The following is a 22,132-nucleotide window of genomic DNA, read 5'->3' as shown; positions in this document are numbered from 1 at the left end:
AACAAACGCAGCATACAAAAATCATAACGTGTGATCTTTCACCTACATGTTTCTTCAAAATGTCCTTTTTTTAAAAAAAAGAAAAAAAGGAGGCCTTTTTGGGCTTTTGAATCAGAATAAATTTGTTGTTTAGTTTATTTTTAGCTTGATTAAAATAACTGCCTGTTCCATCTGTAACTCTGAAAATATGAATGCTTTTTAAGTCTGAAGAGTTTTTTGCTCAAAATCTTCTAGTTGAGTTAATCACTTGTGTTTAATTTGTATGGAACTGTTGCTTTTTAATTATTCTTTTTTTTTTTTTTTTTACACAATGATAGACCTTTGAGATTTTGAATGTTAAAACTATCCCCGTCATGAGACAGCTATTTTGTCTAGAGCACAGGTGTCAAACTCAAGGCCTGGGGCCCAAATCTGGCCCGCCGTAGCCTTTTATGTGGCCTTCTAGACTCCAAATTACCACAATAAGTCCTTCCAGTTTTTCACAAATCTGCAAAATTCACACAAAATCAAAAAATACCCACATTTTTAAAAAGATTTTACTGCAAATTTTCCTCAAAATTGGTCAAGAAAATTTTGTTCAAGTGACTGCTGCCTCAGCCTTACTTGATTTTAGAATCTGTAATAGATACGAGTAATAACATCGTACATTAGCGCGAATGTCGTAAAAATTCCTTAAAACATTTCTAGATTGTCACCACAAAATCTGTAATTTTGATTGCAAAAAATTCTCCACTAAAACAATCGCAAAATTCTTTAGGAACAGCTACGGTATATTTTAACAGTTTAAATGGTTTTATCAATATATTCTGGCACAACCGGCCCTTTAAGAACATCCAGATTTTTGATATGACTCAAATTAAAATGAGTTTAGATCAATGGACTGCTGACATTTTGGGTCCATCAAGTAGGATAAAAGTAAGTAATTATTAGCTCTCTACCATGACACTAAAAACACAAGTGATACATTAATTTGTTGCTTATTTAGCTGCCCATAGGTGTTTGCTCGAATGTTTTTGTCCTTTGTGTTGCTTTGTGTCGACTGGTGACCTCTGACCCTATGATTATTGGATCGGTTCCAGTCCCCCAACTGCTGAAGAATTCATTCTTCAGATTGCTTTTCTGACAGATTATAAAACTTTTATTTATTTGCATCAATTTGGTTTGACACTGGTTTTCATGCTGCAAATGTAACACAACTTGTGACCTCATTGTGCATTTCAGTCTGTTTCATTGCTTGAAGTTACACTTAGCAGAAACATCTTTATTTAATAAACTTACAGACCTGCTGCACTGTTTTAATCTCTTCATGCTCTGTCAGGCTCTTACATTTCAAGAGCCTAACTGAATATGACTCTTTAAAGTCGAACTGTGGCCCTTTTTGGAATCAGTTTTGTCATGTGAAAGAAATGTGGGACCAGTTATGAAGCCTCTATGTTGTGGAAAAGGTTGTTTGTTAGAAGACAACCCAGCTACAGGACACCAAAACAGATGAAGTTAACACAAAGTAAACATGAAGACCAAAACATAAAACCAGAGAACCCAAGATCACATAGACAGGATGGAACAGGAGGAGTGAATTCGTGGGAAGAAAGTCATACACAACGATCAGATAAGGAGCAGCTGAAAACCAAGTGCTTTAAATCCTGAGGGAAGGTAACCAGACACACATTACAGGTGTGATGACTCAGATCCAGGTGCGGTAGAAGACCAGGAAGCAAAACCGACTGGTGTAAACAAGTAAACAGCGTGCAAACAGCCAGAACAAAAAATCGAAGCCAGGTGCATAGAAACTCCAAAACTGCAAATTACAATGAATAAATGAATAATAATCCAAAATCCATGAACAATTTAGTCTTTTTCTAATCACAAACATTCCCATAGTAGCCAAATATAACCAGCTCACAGTTCTGTCTTAGTCTCTGGTAAAGCATACAGCTATGCTGACCTCTTCCCCTATATCCTCTACAGTTGACCATCCTTGCTGCCACTAGCTGGTCTCTCTGTCGTTCTTTCCCACAAAGTCGCTATGAATCCAGTGTCTCTCTGTTGTGTTGGAGTCTTTTTTCTGACCTCTGAAGGCAGAGGACCGTTCACTCTGAGCCTGGTTTTGCTGGACATTTCTTCCAGCTAAAGGCAGAGTTTTTCCTCTCCACTGTCGTCCTGTACTTGTTTCGGATGACAGACTGCATTGACATGAAGGTTCGATGGAGTCATCTTGTTTTCTCATGCACACAGTTTTTCACTAAATAAAGCATGGAACATAAATGGAAATAGGGAGCCTGCCTCTAGTCTGCCTGCATTCTCCAGTTGCCTCCCGCTGCAGCCAATCATCCCTAATCATCATCCACCTGCTTCCCTGCTGTGATTCAACCCAACCCCTTTTAATGCAAAGCTGCTCTAAAAGTTGCATTGAAAGTCCATTAAAAGTTCCGACTTTGCATTAAAATTGTCATTATTTACCGAATGACACTTCATGACAACAGTCATAGACATTCATAAACACTCCTTTATGTTCATGACAGGTGTTATGCCATGTTTATGACAGCGTCATGTCAGTCTTATGCACACCCTGTCAAATAAAGTGTTACCTTTACATGTAATTAATCTATGTAATACAGGAATTTTGCCTTTTATTAAAACTGAGTTGAATGTAATTACATTTCATATTTTTATCAGATAGTAATAGAAGAAAATTATGAACAATGTAAAGCTGGAGGGAGAAGAAATGCTATACAGTAAAGGAATCACATTCCTCAGCTGAATTAAGCCTCATGAAACGCTGATGAACAGCAGACCTGTTAGGTCTGTTTAGTTTGGACTTTGGCATCATTGCAGTGCAATGAGACGTAATGACAACTTACATCCTGGTCTAATAAAACAGCATACTAACAAAATGTTGTTGAGGGAGTTTTGTGGATTTTGTATCAAGAACAGGAAACTAGCTTTACCCTCATTCTAATATTTCAATGAGTTATTTAAATGTTGTAAAAAAATAAACCAAAACAAAACAAAAAAAAACATGTTTATAGGACACAGTGAAGTGTCAAAGCACAAGGTTACCAGTGAATGATGATGGTAAGTCTGCCTCATAAGAAGGAGCTGTTATTTTAATGTGTTTCACAAAAAAGTCTGCAGGATTAATATGAAAAAGCTCTGCATGCTCTGTTTGACTGGCTCACAGTATGTATTCCAGTAAATAAAGACCACCACAATGACAGACTGCATAAGAAGAAAATGAGATTTTTGGGAACGACTTCAGCAGTGGTGATGCCGCATCATAACATTTTTCCGAGGCTCGTGTTGGGATGGATTTTCTACTAACATCTCAAAAATGACAAAAGCAACGCGTAGTTATGCATGGTTTTTATGCTGCACATATGCTCATCAAGGCAAGTCATTATAAAATGAAGCAACATTTTTGAAAGAAAATTTAATCGTTTGCACAATGATAAACTTCTGCTGGTGAAATGAAAATAAATGTTGTTTTCCTTACCTCAGAGAGATTAATGTGTGTGAAACATGGAAAAAAACATCCTTTGAAGTTGCATAATTTCTTCCAGCATATTGTTTTCATTTTTCCCCATCTCTATTCAGCCCATAATCTCCACCATCTTTCACATAAGAGAGCTTCAGAACAGTCACTCTGCTCTAACAGCAACAGATGGAATTTATAATCGTGTGCCATAAACTTACAAAGTTGTATTTGGCAAGAAAAGCAATAAAACCAACATCAAACCGCTCTAATTATATTAAATTATACTTTGCATTTTTCAAAATGAAAAGCTTGAGGTTTACTCGGGATACTGAAAGCAGTTTTCTAACAGTTTACCAATCAGCTGTTACCCAGGCTGAGGCTTCATGTGCAACAAATTTCAGATGTAAATGAAATTCCTTCAGTGCTTCAACTTCCGCGCTCCACAATTCACTAAAAACAAGGTGATGAAACAAGAGTCTATTTATTTTCTTCCAATAAGTCGTACTGCACTGTTTCGATTTTTTTTCTTTATTCTTTTGATGAAACAAATTCAGATGGAATATCTGCAACATATTAAAAACAGTGGAACATTACTTTTGCTCTAATGTTACAGCAGCCTTCCTGGCAACTACATAAAGTATTTGAGAGAAATCCAACTGTTGCAGTTCAGTGAGGTTTTTCTGTTGAATTCATCTGTTTCTCCACAGCCTGCGATCCCATGGTTATTAGAGGTGTGGACGCTAGTAACCCTCAGACAGACACTTTAGTCAAAGACACTTTCGTACTTCTACACAAAAAAACCACACGTCTGTTTTTGACCAAGTACATGCTGATAAGTAAAGGGCTCCTACAACTACAAGTTGCAGGCCTGTTTGCTTTGTTTTCATTTGAGCTGACAGGGTCTCCTGATGTTGATGGTGTTTATGCTTGGTTATAATGAATAATTATTTGGGATGTTGCCTTTCTATCTGTTTTCCCTTCTTTGACTAGACATCAGAAAAGTTTCTTTATCACACAAAAACTGCTCTGAAATTTTACTGTTTTTCTGAACAATTTCTGGAAGACTGAGAAATGATTTTGAGGAAAAATTACACTTGATCAGCAGCTTCAGACACACTCACACACCAGTTACTGCGCCATGATCAAGGTCACTTAAATCCCATTCTTCCATCTGATGTTCAGTTTGAACTTCAGCAAATCATCTTCACCTCTTCTAGATGCCTAAATGCATCCTGTTGCTGCCATGATATCAGCAGATTTGTTTATTTATCTGATCAACCAACTGAACAGATATGATGAAAAGGAAACAAAGAATGTGTATACATACAAAAATAACGATTTTCTAAAGAAATAGAAAATATAAAATTTTTAAAATGTAATACATAATTTTTAATATATTTCCTACTGTGTTTTATTCCACACAAAAATTATTTCATATTTGAAATATTTTAATTTTTTTAACATATGTAGAATACCTGGAATATGAAATGAAGAAAACTTTTCAATACAAAGACATTGCACAAAAATGACTTAACTTGGACAAAAAAGAGCCACTTACACATCAAAGGCTTAAGAGGATCCTCCTCACACACAGTTCAAAAGATCAAGCTAATGTGTGTCTAACTTCTGAAAAAATACCTGCTCTATTTATAAATCCTATCAAAAGTACTTTTAATTTATTTTTTTCACAAATAATAAAATAATCTAATAAAAACTCAGACATTTACAAGAATGAGTTGGAAAACAGGACAAATACAAAACTTAAATTTCTGCACATTTATTGACTTACTAATTTAGATGTCTACACACATTTTTAACTGACAATAATCTTACCCCATTCATAACTCCTTGTGTTTCCATAGCAATTAAAACAAACAAAAACCTAACAGGTCTTGACATCATCATATCATTGAGAACCTCTATCTACTCATCAGTGATGTCATAAATGTTCAGAGAGATACAAGAATTCTCAGTTTGCTATTCAACTTGGTTGAATCAGATCTGGCCCAAACCACAACTATGGATTTGACAGTAAAGGCATCAGAAAACTTTGTTGCTTTTGAAAGTGTCAATGTTCCTCATGACCAAATGGACCTGGATGTGTTTGCTTGCTCACAGTTTTAGTGAGTTACCTTTACAACCACACTTAACTCTTTGTGAACACAGATATTACAAAATAAATGTCTTTACCAGTCTTCCCAAAAACATAATGGACCTGGATGTGACTCCAAGCTTTAACAGAGAGGAAATTGTGACAAATATTGAAGAAATGTCTGAGGATTCATCATTAGAAGAATCCTCTTCAGCAGAAGAAAAGAAATTCAAGATGACAGATGATTTCAACAGTGTGGATGTTAATCTTGAGCCAACCATGTACTTTTGTAAATTTCCCAACTCAATCTTCAACTGTTGGACGAATGCCACAACATTATGAACTTGAGTATTACCTGAAGGTTTGTGGCTCAGAATCTGGACTTTTTACAGAGACGTCATAGTTTACAAGGTTTTTCTTTACAACAATCCACCATTCAGGAAGATATTTTCCCCCAGATGAAGTCTTTGCAGTTCAGAATGAAATAATTGAAACACTGAAGATAAATAATGTAGCACATTGGGACAAGCCAGGAGTCTTTTTGCTTTATATGTAACACTATCTGGCCCAATATATCATTAACAGACTGTGAGCGAGAGGACAATACAACTACTCTTCGGAACTGTAATACAGTATGTGTAATACCTCCTACTCCAACATAAAGAGAAAATGCTTTTTCAGTGACACCGATGTGTTGACCCTGATACTCCCATGGTCAGTCAGTCCAGACGATTTAAGATATCCTTCAATTCCTGACCCAATCATTGAAATTCCTGTAAAAAGTGGACCTCAGTGGTACCATCTGTCCTCAGTCATTTGCTGCTTGTACTTACCTGACAAACAGCAGGTTAGATTACCCACCTTTTTTCCAATTGTTGAAGAGCTGCTGTTGAGTGGCCCTCCTGGGGACTTCCTTATGCTGCTTTGAGATTTCAACGCTCGCGTGGGCAATGACAGTGAGACCTGGAGGGGTGTGGTTGGGAGGATCGGCCACCCTGATCTAAACCAGAGTGGTGTTCTGTTATTGGATCTCTGTGTTCTTCATGGATTGTCCATAACAATATAAATTTGTTCATGAGTATTCTCATATGTACAATATCCCATTTTTACATGCATGTATGAGTTGGAAAACAAGACAAATACAAAACTTACATTTCTGCACATTTGTTGACTAACATTTACTAATTTAGATGTCTACGCATGCATTTTTAATTGACAATAATCTTACGCCAGTCATAACTCCTTGTGTTTCCATAGCAACTAAAACAAACAAAACCCTGACACAGGTTGTTTGACATCATCGTATCCATGAGAACCTCTGTGTGATGTCAGTGATGTCATAAATGTTCAGAGAGATACAAGAATTCTCAGTTTGCTTCTCAACTTGGTTGGAGGTAGATCGATTCCAGAGAGACGACTTCAAACTGACTTTACAAACCATTTTAACTGAACACCAAGTTAAGAGGATTTTTGCCTGTGATGGGACCTTGGATTTCTTGTTACGAAGGGAGTTGAAAAGTTGTTAGGATATATCACAAGAGGCAACAATGTCCTTGTAGAGAGCTCTGAGGACGAGAGATGAAAATACTTTGCTTTTGACATTGAACCCTGAAGACCAAAAGGACATGGAAGATTCCTCTAAGGATGAGAAAGTTACCATCAAAACATGGAGAAAGAAGGAGACCATCTCTGGTTCATCAAGTCTGATCATGATGAGTTTCATTTTATCTGTGCTGCAAACTAAGAGCTGTGACTCAGTTTGTGTCTCAGTTTGTGAGTTATGGTAACCTTCATCAGGTGAAAACTTCACATCTTGTCTAGTATTGCTTTGCTCACAGAAAACCTTCTTTTTGACAATTTGAAATATTTAAAACATTTCTCTTTTCTTTTTCTTGTGTATTGTAGAAGTTTGCTGTAATTTCGGACACATTTGTGATTAGTGTAAATTTGACTCACAGCTTTAAATGTTTAACTAATGGAGTTTTTTATATGTTTTTTAATAATGCAAATTAAATTTTTTGTTTCTTCTATAGTATATTACATATATTTTACTTTCATTGAAAGGTACAAAATAAAAGTAAAAGCTGTTTTCAGCCTCTGCTTATAAGTGTTTAAAGTTAGTCATATTGCTGTTGCAGAAAAACAAACATTGCTAGTTTTCATTAGATCTCATTAACTGAACCAAGCAACATAAAACATTGTCAACACTCTGCCTCTTAGCATGGTACTTTGTTTGCTTTTCAACTTGGTTGGAGGTAGATCGATCCCAGAGAGACGACTTCAAACTGACTTTACAAACCATTTTAACTGAACACCAAGTTAAGAGGATTTTTGCCTGTGATGGGACCTTGGATTTCTTGTTACGAAGGGAGTTGAAAATTTGTTAGGATATATCACAAGAGGCAATGACATTTTTGTAGAGAGCTCTGACGACGAGAGATGAAAATACTTTGCTTTTGACATTGGACCCTGAAGACCAAAAGGACATGGAAGATTCCTCTAAGGATGAGAAAGTTACCATCAAAACCACAACTATGGATTTGACAGTAAAGGCATCAGAAAACTTTGTTGCTTTTGAAAGTGTCAATGTTCCTCATGACCAAATGGACCTGGATGTGTTTGCTTGCTCAGTTTTAGTGAGTTACCTTTACAACCACACTACTCCAACATAAAGAGAAAATGCTTTTTCAGTGACACCGATGTGTTGACCCTGATACTCCCATGGTCAGTCAGTCCAGACGATTTAAGATATCCTTCAATTCCTGACCCAATCATTGAAATTCCTGTAAAAAGTGGACCTCAGTGGTACCATCTGTCCTCAGTCATTTGCTGCTTGTACTTACCTGACAAACAGCAGGTTAGATTACCCACCTTTTTTCCAATTGTTGAAGAGGTGCTGTTGAGTGGCCCTCCTGGGGACTTCCTTATGCTGCTTTGAGATTTCAACGCTCGCGTGGGCAATGACAGTGAGACCTGGAGGGGTGTGATTGGGAGGATCAGCCACCCTGATCTAAACCAGAGTGGTGTTCTGTTATTGGATCTCTGTGTTCTTCATGGATTGTCCATAACAATATAAATTTGTTCATGAGTATCCTCATATGTACAATATCCCATTTTTACCTGCATGTATGAGTTGGAAAACAAGACAAATACAAAACTTACATTTCTGCACATTTGTTGACTAACATTTACTAATTTAGATGTCTACGCATGCATTTTTAATTGACAATAATCTTACGCCAGTCATAACTCCTTGTGTTTTCATAGCAACTAAAACAAACAAAACCCTGACACAGGTTGTTTGACATCATCGTATCCATGAGAACCTCTGTGTGATGTCAGTGATGTCATAAATGTTCAGAGAGATACAAGAATTCTCAGTTTGCTTTTCAACTTGGTTGGAGGTAGATCGATCCCAGAGAGACGACTTCAAACTGACTTTACAAACCATTTTAACTGAACACCAAGTCAAGAGGATTTTTGCCTGTGATGGGACCTTGGATTTCTTGTTACGAAGGGAGTTGAAAATTTGTTAGGATATAGCACAAGAGGCAATGACATTTTTGTAGAGAGCTCTGAGGAGGAGAGCTCAAACTACTTTGCTTTTGACATTGAACCCTGAAGACCAAAACATGGAAGATTCCTCTAAGGATGAGAAAGTTACCATCAAAACCACAACTATGGATTTGACAGTAAAGGCATCAGAAGACTTTGTTGCTTTTGAAAGTGTCAATGTTCCTCATGACCAAATGGACCTGGATGTGTTTGCTTGCTCACAGTTTTAGTGAGTTACCTTTACAACCACACTTAACTCTTTGTGAACACAGATATTACAAAATAAATGTCTTTACCAGTCTTCCCAAAAACATAATGGACCTGGATGTGACTCCAAGCTTTAACAGAGAGGAAATTGTGACAAATATTGAAGAAATGTCTGAGGATTCATCATTAGAAGAATCCTCTTCAGCAGAAGAAAAGAAATTCAAGATGACAGATGATTTCAACAGTGTGGATGTTAATCTTGAGCCAACCATGTACTTTTGTAAATTTCCCAACTCAATCTTCAACTGTTGGACGAATGCCACAACATTATGAACTTGAGTATTACCTGAAGGTTTGTGGCTCAGAATCTGGACTTTTTACAGAGACGTCATAGTTTACAAGGTTTTTCTTTACAACAATCCACCTTTCAGGAAGATATTTTCCCCCAGATGAAGTCTTTGCAGTTCAGAATGAAATAATTGAAACACTGAAGATAAATAATGTAGCACATTGGGACAAGCCAGGAGTCTTTTTGCTTTATATGTAACACTATCTGGCCCAATATATCATTAACAGACTGTGAGCTGTACACAGATGACTATTGTGAACAATGTCAGAAGTCTTCATGTATTATTCGTAACCTTGGTCCTGTCATTCCCCATTTAAAACATTTCTGTTTTTTTTCTTGTGTATTGTAGAAGTTTGCTGTAATTTCTGCCATATTTGTGATTAGTGTAAATTTGACTCATAGCTTTAAACGTTGAACTAATTTCAATGTTTTATGTTTTTTTAATAGCGTATATGACATGATTTTTTTTCTACAATGATACAAGGAAAACAGCTGCACAAATAGGAAAACAAGTATTGTGAAATAAAACAGGGATATGCATTAAGCTACCTAAACTCCACAGTTAAGTGAATAATTTCTGACAGTTTTCAGTTTGCTTTACCACAAAGATGTACTTGTTGTAGTTGTTTTTTTTTCTTTATTTGGAGGGTTGCCCAGTTCCACTTTCATGAATTTTTATTATGTCTAGTTGGGTTTTTCAGCATGACACAAAAATAATAAAGAAATCTTGTTTTAACAGTTCTGTCTTGGGAACTGAGAGGAAAAGTGCTTCTGGCCTCGGGCCCCTTAGGGCCAACAACCATAAACATAAACAACCTCTGGACAATTTACAATGACATCTAAGTTGGAAAACATATGGGGACAAATAAATGTTGAAGAGGGCAGCACTGCTTGTTTGTATATTTGGAGGAATAGTTTTAAAAATGTGCAACCAGACAAAAGGTGAACTTGTGTATTTATGGAGTTATTCTCAATTTGTTACTTTTTAAAAGTTGTAAGACAAGTATATTGCTTCAACATTAAATCATTTTGTTTATTCCTTAATATGAACGAATAACATAACTTCATATCAAATGATAATGACCGAAGTTTTTTGACAGATTGGAACTTCTAGCAGGCTAAATTAAGCTTGTTCTGAATAAAATAGTCTGTTAAAATGAGGCTCTATCTCACTGATGTACATATTTCTAGTTTGACTCATTTTAAATGGCTAAAAACAACCATTCACCACACCCACCTCACTTATTAAGAATCTTTATTAGAAATTTCTTAGAAAATGTGTTAATATACAAAGTCAAAAAATATCTACACATTGTACAAAAAGTGCTGGGTGTTAACAAAAAATGATAATGTACAGAAATGAGTGCTGTTTGGCCAGCACACACAAACAGTAGAGAAACAAACAGATCATTACTATTCATGAGCAAAAATCTGGACTTAGTTTATGAACAGTGACTATAAAATAAAATCTCACTCTTAAATCTGTACGTATAATGTGTACTTTGTTATGATAGGTGGCGTTGACTACGCCCATAGGCGTAAATCCCGGTTGGGGGGTATGTTATGCCTTTATTTCTCACTTTCTTCAACATAGAGCCTTTAAAACCACAAAATAAAATCTGAATATTTTTCTATATAAACCCTGGTGCTTTAAACGTTACGTTTCAGTTATGATACTCCCCAGATATTAAGTTCTATCTACTTTTTTGTTCTCAGTTAAAAACTTTTTAAACCACATTTTACGTTACATTTGTCAAGAAAACTGGTATGGGGTTTGAGATCTTTCCAGGTACACGCAGAAAAAGGGCATAAAGGCTTAGGAGAAATAAAGCAATCTTGTGTTTTGATTCATATTTTATTATGTTGAACATGTATTAGTACAATTGATAATATGTGTATGTGTATAAGTAATCACTGAATGATTCTGAAAGGTATGAATAATGATCTGTAATGATAACAACAAATAATGATGGTTGATGAGTTATAATCTGAAAGAGATGTAAGTTTTAATGAATATTAGAGCTGAGATGATTTAAATGATTTCAATACTAAGTTGAATATGGTTGATAATGTTAACAAGACAAAGCGGGCAGTTACAGAAAAGAAGGAAGTTGGAACAATACAGTCAGCAGGATGGGTGAGGCCCGGCTGACAGGAAATGTCGCAAGTAGGCAAAAGGAGGAACTTTTTTGCTGGACCCAGTAAACAGGATGGGGGCCGGTACTTTCCACCGGAGAAGCAGCAGATGTTCAGGAAGTCACATAGACCAAACCCTCCACACACAAAGGCAGGAAGTTATGTAAACCAACACACACACGGGGGCCAAATGTATAAAAGAGCACTGAAACAAGGAGGTGTTCGTTCTTTGTCCGCGGCGCTGGAATGTAGTCGACACGGGGAAGCAGATTGAGGAAACAGCAACGGACCGCACCCTGGAATCACGGGAGACTTGAGACTCCGCGCCGCCAAGAAGGGACAAGTTCCGGACGCCCAAGCCCGGGTTCCTGATTCGGCCGTCGGTCTTGCCTCAACCCAAAAATATTGCAACAGACTTGGAGAAAAGACAAAGATCCCGGAGGGATAAAGAGCTGGGTTTTTGAAGGATTTAAACCCGTTCTACTTTGCTACTATTCTAAGGAGGATTTTTCCGTATAAGGACAAAGATTCCGACCAAGGCTCCTGGATGTTCCTGTTGTTAAAGATCCATCAGCAACTGGGTGTGAGTTGAATTCGCCCCCAAAAATCTATCTTAGAATATGCGACATAAGTTAGGGAAAGGAGACAGCATGGTATGGTTATACATGTGGATCTTATTATACTGCTCTAGAATTATATACAATTGATTATTGATTTGTATGTCACATATCCCTGCTTAAGCTTGCTTAATAAATTCATACTCTAAAATTCTAATGAGGTTGGTGGACATTGGAATTAATTGAGTCATTTATTCATTTTTCAGTTCTTTTAATAAAGGTAAAACTAATGTACATGGTTCTAGTAAAGAGGAGGCTTCATAATTTCCTTTGATGAGAATAAAATAATGACCCAGGGACTTACATCCAAGTCACTAAATTTAATCTAGCCGGTTCCAAGAGCGAGTTATATTTTAGAAAGCGAGCTACCGTTAACAGAAGTGGTTATTGGAATTATGCAGCTGTGAGGGCTACTCAGCTGATTGTTCCTTAACTGAAAAGGGTCGTAGCTTCTGGATTGGAGGTAGTTAGAGCTAGATGAATCGCTTTCGACACCAGTTTGAATAGATTATCTCTTATAGATCTCGTTTAGGGTAATACCCAGGTCTTAGAGATTTTCCGGACCTGTTAGACAGAGAACTGGTCAGTAGTCAGCCCCGGAGGGTTGTGATGAAGTGGGCGGGGCTAGCTATTGCGGGATAACAGGCCACATTTAACTGTAACTTTGCCGACGCCCCCAAAATTGCTCTTAAGAAATTTTTCTGTTAATGGTCCCCCCTCAATAACGAGATGGGATTTACGCCCTTGACTACACCAACTCTTTTACTGCCCTTAGGTAGAATTGATTAAAACATGAAAGACGCCATTTTTCTGATTAGAAAGAGAGAGAGAGACATAATTACAAAGTATGCCGCTTTTCTTTGGCTGTTAAAGTTAAAGATGTCATGAAAACATAACTGTAGAACAGCAATAAAAAGTGTTTCATTTTCTGAATGTCTGTGTAAAACATTCAATAATTGGTTAAAACGACCATCTGCTTGTATTTAAATTGTGGATTTTTTAAAGAATGTGATGGAAAGCAGGTTTTATTTCAGACTTTTTAAACATTCAAGTTCATATTTACTATTGATCTGTCCTGAAAACAACTTAAAATGTTAACTAAATCCCTGTTGTCAGTATCTCCCCCTTGAGGTTAGACTTGCAACAACAGCTGGCCTCAAAATAAAGTTCTGCGGCCAGAAAATGGCAGCTGCCGTGGAAGAAAGAAATTATTAAAATCCCAAAATGTTAACTCAAATCAAACATTTTAGACCAAAGGTAGCATGTGCTCAGCTTGCTATAACAGTAGGAGTAAACCGTTTTAAACACAAGACTTTTTTAAACAAATAACATGTTATCTGCCATGGAAAAAAAAGTAGGATGATGAATCTGTTATTTTATAAGTAAAAAAACAACAACAAAATGGCCATGCTGTAGAGAGACAAAAAAATGAAATGTCAGGAAATGTGGCGAGATGCTATATTTTAAAGAGCATTGTGGGGTTTACTCTATTTATACACTGAATGACAATCCGGAGCACTTTCATAGATATCCTGTGCCTTTTGGCAGTGCGGGCTTAGTCAAAGTGCGCAGGTGCCACCGAGCTGCATGCACGTTTACACTGGAAGGGGTCAGATTGCGCTTTTTCCTCTGTTGCGTGGCTCATGGAATCCACTTTTGGTCTAAGAAAAGCTTTTACAGATAACAGGCATTTAGATGATGCTGGACAAATGATCAGGCACAGTTTAAAATGTCAATACCTAACTGTGCAGGATATCTCCAGAATATTTCAAGTGATCTATGGAGCACCGGATTCATTGTTACATTTAAAATGGTCCATGCCTACACTTGGATTTCAGCCTCCAAAAGACTTGCAGTATGGGGCCCTGCATCGAGTCTAATCCCCCCAACTCCTGTGTCCGAGACAACTGGTGAAGAGCTGGGGGTCCTAATGGTGAGAGAGGACAGAGATGGGGTGAAAGTGGGTGTCATAGCTGACGGGGTGAGTCCTGTGTTCCTGGCTAATGGAGAATAAGCATATTTGGGGTAGGAAGGCTTCCTGCTCAGGGTTGGTACTCGTCCAGGTTTTCTTGGAGGAACAGTCCGGATGCCTGGCTGAGCCACTCTGGTTATGAGAGGCGGTGGGTACATGAGAGAACTTGACTCTGAAGCAAAGTCCTCATGGCCTCCTTGAAGCTCCTCATCAGGAAGCATACCTATATCAGTGAACACAGCAGCCAGAGAGTGAAAGGGTGGTTCCCAGTCTAAAAGGAAATCCCAGCTGTAGCTACCCTCCAGTGGCTCTTCAAGGCACACCAGTGAAGTCAGAGAATCTGCAGAAGCTTGAGCCTTGGAGAGAGGGGCATATCCTCTTACCCCCATGGAATCCTCTAAATCTTTAACTCTAAGTATTTCAGGCAGTAATCCTTCCCCTCCACCCTCCTCTTTGAAATGGTTGAGACTTTCTGTGCTTGCTATGCTCTGTGCTAAACATTTAGTAAGCGATAAAATATGTTCTGGCCCTACGTCAATAGAGTGGCAGGAGATCTTATCAACTGGTATGATAGAGTTGGGAATCTCTGTGGTAAGCTTGTTGACGTCCTCTCTTTTATAACAGGGAAACTCATTGATCCACTTGATTTCCTGATCCTCAGCTGTCTCACCCTCTGCTGATCCACGGCCACTTGAATCTGACTGGGTGTATGGGTTAGAGACATCTCTCTTTGCAACAAAACCTCCGACTTGTGTCAACTCCTGCAAGGAAACGTCACTGTGAATCTGGCTGTTCGATTCACCGGATGAGTCAGTACCATGGTTCAACTGTGCAGCAATGGCAGAGGCCTTTTTCAGGACAGCTTCTTTAACTTTACATCTGAGAACCAAGCCCACAAAGATAACTAAGACAAAGAGGAACAAAAGCAGCGACACACTCAGACTAAATATGTGGGAATCAAGCTGAACTCCAATAAGTGCTTCGGCTGAGCTGGAGATATTGACAAAAACCAAGCAAGTTGTTGTTCTGGAACCCAATCTGGGACTACCTGCAGACACGACCAGTTCCACCAGATCCTCGCTTGCATGGCTGATTCTTCTGCGATACACGGGACCGGACACCAAGATAGCTCCAATTGTTTTGTTAATTGAAAAAAATGTTGTTGGAGTCAAAAGTGAGTACTCTACCAGCCCGTCCACTCCTCCATCATGGTCCATTGCCATCACAAAACCGACTGTCTCACCAGTCTTGGGATTTTCTGGAAGAAGGAAGTGGTACTGCTTCTGAGTGAAGATGGGACTGAACTCATCAACTCCCTTTATGGCTACTTGGACTCTTACCGTAGCTGATTTGTCACCTTTGTCTTTGGCCTCCACTACAAAGCAGTACTCACTCTCACGTTCATAGTCAAATGTTTGTCTGGTGTGAATGTCGCCACTAAGGGCATCAATGGCAAAGGCCTCTTTCCTCTCTGGGCTTCCACTGCCATAGTCCATGAAGCAAGAGGACAGAATTGAGTAGGTCAGCAGACCATAGGGACCAGCGTCTTTGTCAACAGCATGGACAGAACAAGTATGGGTGAATGCTGGGAGGTTTTCCAGCACGGAGCAAGTAACTGAGGGGAACATGAAGAATGGAGTGTTGTCATTCTCATCCAGAATGTTAACAAAGACGACTGCAAAAGCCATGTTTTGGTTTTCTGATGCCTGGCCCCCATCGGTAGCTCTGATGGTGAGGATATACCTTAAATCCTCCTCATAGTCAAATGATTGGTTGACCATCAAAATGCCAGACTGGGGGTCCAGCTTGAGGTGACCTTTACTGTTCCCAGAAATAATTTCATAATGGACAAGGCCATTGACACCAAGATCAGGATCCAGAGCACTAACGTGGACCAAGCTGGTTCCTATCTGGCTGCTTTCACTCACCTCTGCATGATACTGTGCACTGGAGAAGACCGGAGCATTGTCATTGCAGTCAGTAACAGTCACTTTAATGATCGATGAGCTGTTCAGGGGAGGCGTTCCTCGATCAGAAACGCTAACTGTCAATTCATAATACTCAGTTGTCTCACGGTCCAAGGGATTACATAAAACCAGCCTTCCGACATTTTTCATTTGATTTTCAACGGGAATCTTTTTCACTTCTAAACAGAATCGCTTTTCTTCATTTCCGCCGACGATGGCGTAGTCCAAATGAGTGTTTTCTGGGCTCCAATCTTCGTCCTGTGCAGAAATTGCGAGCAGGGTGGTTTCCGGGGGCGTATCTTCAGCAGTGGTGAGTGTGTAAATGTCCTGGTGAAACAAAGGTTTATGGTCGTTTGCATCTACAACCACCAGGGCCACAGAGGTGACTGTGGATCGAACGGGTTCGCCCTCATCTCTTGCCTCAACCAGAAGATGGAGCATGTTGCTGTTTGTGATGGTCTTTAAAGGCTTGTTGGTGAAAATAGAACCTGTAATGAGAGTGTGTATTATTAAACAGACTTCATTCTGGATCTAGTATAGTTCTAGTATAATTATTCATACAATTAACAAAAAATTCAAAAAGTTGTAGCGTGAGCATTGAGTTGAAAATGTATAGAAATTATTGCTGTACAATGTTTTTCTTTATGAGTTAAAGAAAAAATACGTTTTTTAAGCCATCAAAAGTATTATGTTTTTTTTCCCCTTTCCACTTGCTATCTGCATTCATAATAAACATGTATAAGTTCTTGTGGGGTTGTGGCCATATTCAGCAACAGAGTGAGGTAGTCAGTTCAAACATTGGCTGTTGCTTCTCTTTCTTCAAACTCTGGCTGGCCTTTGCATTTCCATACTGTATTATCTGAGAGCATACTACAGATTATTACTATGATTTAGTATTTAGTAAAATAGCTAACTCTAGCTAGTAGTAGCAGAAGTCACATACTTGCTCTCACGGGAGAAAAATCACCCACATTAAAAACTAATTCAATATCTGATTTAACCAAATATGCAAATTATGACTGGGTTTTATTTTGCTTTGCATGAATAACGATGGTATTATGAGGCCGTGTGTTGCTGGAATTGCATTAAAGTTGCAGAAGTCATTAGATGCAGCAGAGCAACCTCATGTCCTGAGAAAACCGTTCTAAATGAATATCACATGCGGACTGCAGGAGCAATTTTCTTCTTGGATGGCATCAAAGAGTTCCACCAAACAATTTCTTATTCCACTTCACTGCCACTTAAACCTCTGTACATGATGAGCATGTGGAGCAGAACCGTCCACTGAGGAACACAGAAAGACAAAAAGTCCTGGGGCCACAGAAAGGCTGTGTTACGTTTTTGGATTGTAGTCATAAACCTTTAGTTAGTGTTCAAGCACATTTCCTGTCATGGTCCTCTCCACAAATGAATGCATATAATTTTCACTGCATATTGAATTTAGGGCTGAAACCTAATACAGAAGGATAAATCCTCTTTTTATTTAATAAAGACTGTCGAGAAATGGTTTGCTTTTAGTTTCTTTTTTAAAGTGGCACAAGACCAAACCTATGGATTTTCTGAGATACGATAGCCTCACAACTGCTTTGTGCTCTCATTTTTCTGGTTCAATAACTTACACAAGCTTTGAACATATAAACACTAGCTAATATGCTGCTGGCAGCAGTCAAACTCTTAGTAAACGTTGGTGCTGAATGAGGAAAGAAAATAAAAACATTTGCTAGAAAAGAATTTCCTTGACAAATACAAAAATTAAACTGCCAAATAGACACACACTATAAACAGACACACACATAAATAATCTCCTTTTTACCATTATCTTTCTGGATGTAGAATGCATGAAGAGGAGAAGAAAGAAGTCTGTAGCTGATCTTCCCATTGAGCCCAGAATCTCTGTCTGTAGCAGCAACATTCACAACTAAAGTGTCAGCTGAGACCAGCTCTGACACTTCCACCTGGAACAACAAAAAAAAATCATACAACAGGATTTACAAAATGTATGAGTTTATGTTTATATATACACCAAGGATAAAGGTCATTTCTAGTGTTTACAAAGAAATAAGCAAAATGTACTAATTTCTCAACTATCATTTTATTAAATGATGTCATGGACAAATTAAAGTCTTCAGCCTGAAGAAGCAATCCACTCAGCAGTCACAGTATTTTTACTAGAGGAGAGGATGCTGCAATAAGCTTTGACACCTGTTACAGGTTAAGAGAATATTCAGGCTTCAGCAATATATTCCTGAAGGCTTTTATTGTGAAAGTTTATTCAAAGTTGTGCCTGACTTTTGTTCATTTCTTCTTCTTCTATCATTAAAAAGCCTTCCTTCCACAATCTTCCATTTTGGGCTTCCTCATATATATACAGTATATATACCTATAGCAGAACACTTGTAGATGTTTTAAGCAGTGCAGAACTTCGTCTTGTAATTACTATCACTGTTAAAAAAATGCAACATTTCCATAGCTTAAGTTGATTTATTTTTACTTGGATTTTACTTTATTATATCTTGATTTATACAGATCATCTCACTGACACAACTAATGTCGTCCATCTTAAAAATAGTAACATTGTGACAATACTATGACAACATTAATAACTATAATAAATTTGTGGTCATGACACTGAATGTTCATGTAAAGATGGTGAGTTGTATTACTTTCTGATTAATTCACTGGTCAGTTTTCTAAAGTCAAGGCCAAAGTTTTCAGTGAAGGTTGAAGTGATGCAATCAGGAAAAGTGGGATGAAAAGGAAAACATCAAGAGGCCAATAACAGGCAGTTTATACGGTTAAAATGCTTCATTCTCTGATTTTAATTTTAGAGAGTGAGTTATAGTATATATTGAGTGCAAAAAGTTGTTATCAAGGAATGAAGATTCATAATAAAATCTTATAGCAGAGTTATAATTCACATTTGTAAATTATGAACCTGTTTTGCCTCTTGAATTATTGGTCTTTTATTTGTACCTGGTAAGACACCTGGGTGAAAACTGGACTGTTGTCGTTGGCATCTAAAACTTGAACTGTGACCTGTCCGCTGGTTTGATGGAGCGAGTCCGACGCAGACACTCTCAGAGTGAACTCTGTCTCGGCCTCGTAGTCTAGAGGTCGGGTCAGCGTGATGACACCCGTGTAGCGGTCAATAGCGAATGGGTCGCTGGTGATGCTGCTGTTTGAAAAACTGTAGCTGATGGTTGAACCGAGGTCCACATCATTCGCAGTCACCTGGGTGACCACATAACCAGCTGGTAGATCTAAAGAGAGACAGAAATCTCATAACAAGTGGAATCCTTTTCTAATTCTTCTCTACCATGAAAAAAATGCTACACTAACTTTCATATATATAGACGGGCTCCATGGGTGGGATGGCCGGGCTGTTGTCGTTGACGTCCACCACCTGGACTCTGACGGTGGCAGTGCTGCTCAGTGGAGGCTTCCCCTTGTCTGCTGCCTGCAGAATCAGCCTGGGACATAATGGTGGAAAGATTGAGATAATGCCTCTCTGGACAACATTTCACGAGTATCTTGCAAAAGTACTCGGATCCCTTGATATTTTTCACAATTTTTCCTTTACAATCAACATTACTGAGATTTTTGGAAATACACCAACACAAGGCTGCATATAATTCTGCAATCAAAGGAAAATGATCAGAAAGGTGCATTTTGATTCAGCTCCTTCACTTTGACTGCTCCTAAATAAAATTCAGCGCAACCTTCAGAAGTCACATAACTAGTAGAGAGACCCATTCTACGTGTAGATTAACCTCATTAAAAAGTCAGATGTGTTGTGAAGGAGTCAGAGGTTTTGTGAGAGAAAGCAGCATCATGAAGACCAAGGAACATGTCACATCAGGGATGAAGTCGTTGTGAAGTTAAAAGCAGGGACAGATTGTAAACAAAATCTCAAGCTTTAAAAATCTAGTACATATTCCAACATGCAGACAGATGGTTCACTTCATTTTTCCAGCTTTGAAATGAATACAGAGCACACCAAGAGTAAATGCTGATTAGAAGATGATGCTGCAGTTGCAGCAGTTTAAAGTCAGGACTGCTCTACTACTCATCAAAAACCTTTAATAATTCCCATTTATGTTCAAATGATTTCAAATGAAATTACCTCAAAATATTAATATTGTTGTATGGAGCTGTGAGTTGAGTAAATGGATGTTTAATTATTACTATTAACCGCATTGTTTCCATTTTGCGTTTGACTTCTGAACATGAACATCTTTGATTATTTGTTTTCATGGTAAATATGTCTTCTGTCTATGAATCCCAAGTTGTTCAAAAAATTCTTATATTAAATAAATACTACATGTATACAGTGAATATGATGTTTTCAGGTAAGATGAGGCAAAAACGGTCTGCGTGTCTTAAGTATATCATAAAAATGTATCTAAAATGCATGCAAGAAGTGGTATTTTATTTCTATAATAATCTGAAAGTAACCACACACGTTAACCTCGAAAATCTAAGTTCTGATTAGAGAAATTGGATTGTTTTATTGACTCAATATTAAATAAATAATGTATCAATATTTCTCTATGTAATTGGCTTTATTTTAAAGCACTGGAAGCAGCAGGAGTTTATTTAACACTCGTTGACGCACGCTGTTCTTACCTGTAAGAGGGAGTTATTTCACGGTCCAGCAGAACGTTGGTAGCAAGGATTCCTCTCACAGAGTCCAGAATGAAAGCTTCATTAATGTTGCCTGACAGGATGGAATACTCAATCTGTCCATTTTCACCGCTGTCAGCATCAGAGGCAAACACCTGTTTAAAAGACAGGAAACAATAAGAGTCATCGAAAAGCCCTACTGCCACTGGATCTGTCCACATGATGAATAAAGTGTCTGTACCTGCATGACGTAGGTGTTACGAACTTGTCCCTCCCAAACAGCCGTTCTGTAGTTGCTCAGTTCAAACAGCGGTGCGTTATCGTTGACGTCCAGCAGCGTGACAGAGACTCTGCAGTGGGCCGTGTGCAGCCCGCTGTCGGCCAGAACCACCAGCTGGATCTGAGGGCTCGCCTCGAAGTCCAGGGAGTTTTCCTTCTGCACTCGGATCTCACCTAACAAAGACGCAAAAAAATGGCGGTGAAGAAAAAGAAATCTGCTGCTAAAACAAAAGCCATTAAAAACTCTGTTAGCTCAGCTACTTTCAGTCAGACGAACAGCTTAGAGCATATACTGAACGTAAGACAATCAATCAGACAGGAAAATCATTCTTTTCTTCAGGAGGGGAAGCATTTTCCCTTCAGGAGTGAAATTTGAATTCAAATTAAGACTCAGAGACAACAGAGATTTTCATACATTCCCTATTAAATCTGACTGAGGTTGAGCAGTTTTACTAAGAACTGGCCAAACTTCGTGATGAGCACAGCTGGTGGACACATCCTCCAACATTGGACTATTATCATTTTTTTTTAGAACCATATGTGCTTTTTGTTCATGAGCTACTTTGTGTTGATTTATCACAAAAAAACAGTTGACGTTTATAAGTGTAATTTGACAAAATGTTACAACATCCAACTACAGTAACCTACACTAACCTTTTAATGTTAAAGGTGGCAGCAACAGCTTTATAATAAAAAGAAAGGAATAAAACAATTTCAATGCGCTCTGTACCTGTGTAGCGGTTTATGGAGAACGCTGCATTCTCGTTGCCGCTAAATATCGTGTAAGTTATCCTCTGTCTGCTGTTGGTGTCGTCACTGGCCTCCACTTTTGTAATCCAAGTACCTTGGGAAACGTAGCG

General features: G+C 38.2%; 1 protein-coding gene across 1 annotated transcript in view; it reads right to left on the bottom strand.

Moving 5' to 3' along the window:
• Positions 1 to 13,085: 13,085 nt before the first annotated feature.
• Positions 13,086 to 22,132, bottom strand: part of dchs2 (dachsous cadherin-related 2) — a 29,852-nt gene continuing 20,805 nt past the window's right edge. The window contains exons 14-20 of the mRNA XM_028019187.1: positions 22,003 to 22,116; positions 21,235 to 21,446; positions 20,997 to 21,148; positions 19,710 to 19,840; positions 19,344 to 19,630; positions 18,184 to 18,325; positions 13,086 to 16,858 (exon numbers count right to left, since the gene is read on the bottom strand). Of these exons, the coding sequence (XP_027874988.1) occupies positions 14,253 to 16,858; positions 18,184 to 18,325; positions 19,344 to 19,630; positions 19,710 to 19,840; positions 20,997 to 21,148; positions 21,235 to 21,446; positions 22,003 to 22,116 (3,644 nt within the window). The 3' untranslated portion in view covers positions 13,086 to 14,252. The remainder of the gene's footprint in view (positions 16,859 to 18,183; positions 18,326 to 19,343; positions 19,631 to 19,709; positions 19,841 to 20,996; positions 21,149 to 21,234; positions 21,447 to 22,002; positions 22,117 to 22,132) is intronic.

Source organism: Xiphophorus couchianus, chromosome 5 (assembly GCF_001444195.1).
Source record: "Xiphophorus couchianus chromosome 5, X_couchianus-1.0, whole genome shotgun sequence".
NCBI classification, from domain to species: domain Eukaryota; kingdom Metazoa; phylum Chordata; class Actinopteri; order Cyprinodontiformes; family Poeciliidae; genus Xiphophorus; species Xiphophorus couchianus.
This window is presented reverse-complemented; position numbering and strand designations above follow the sequence as displayed.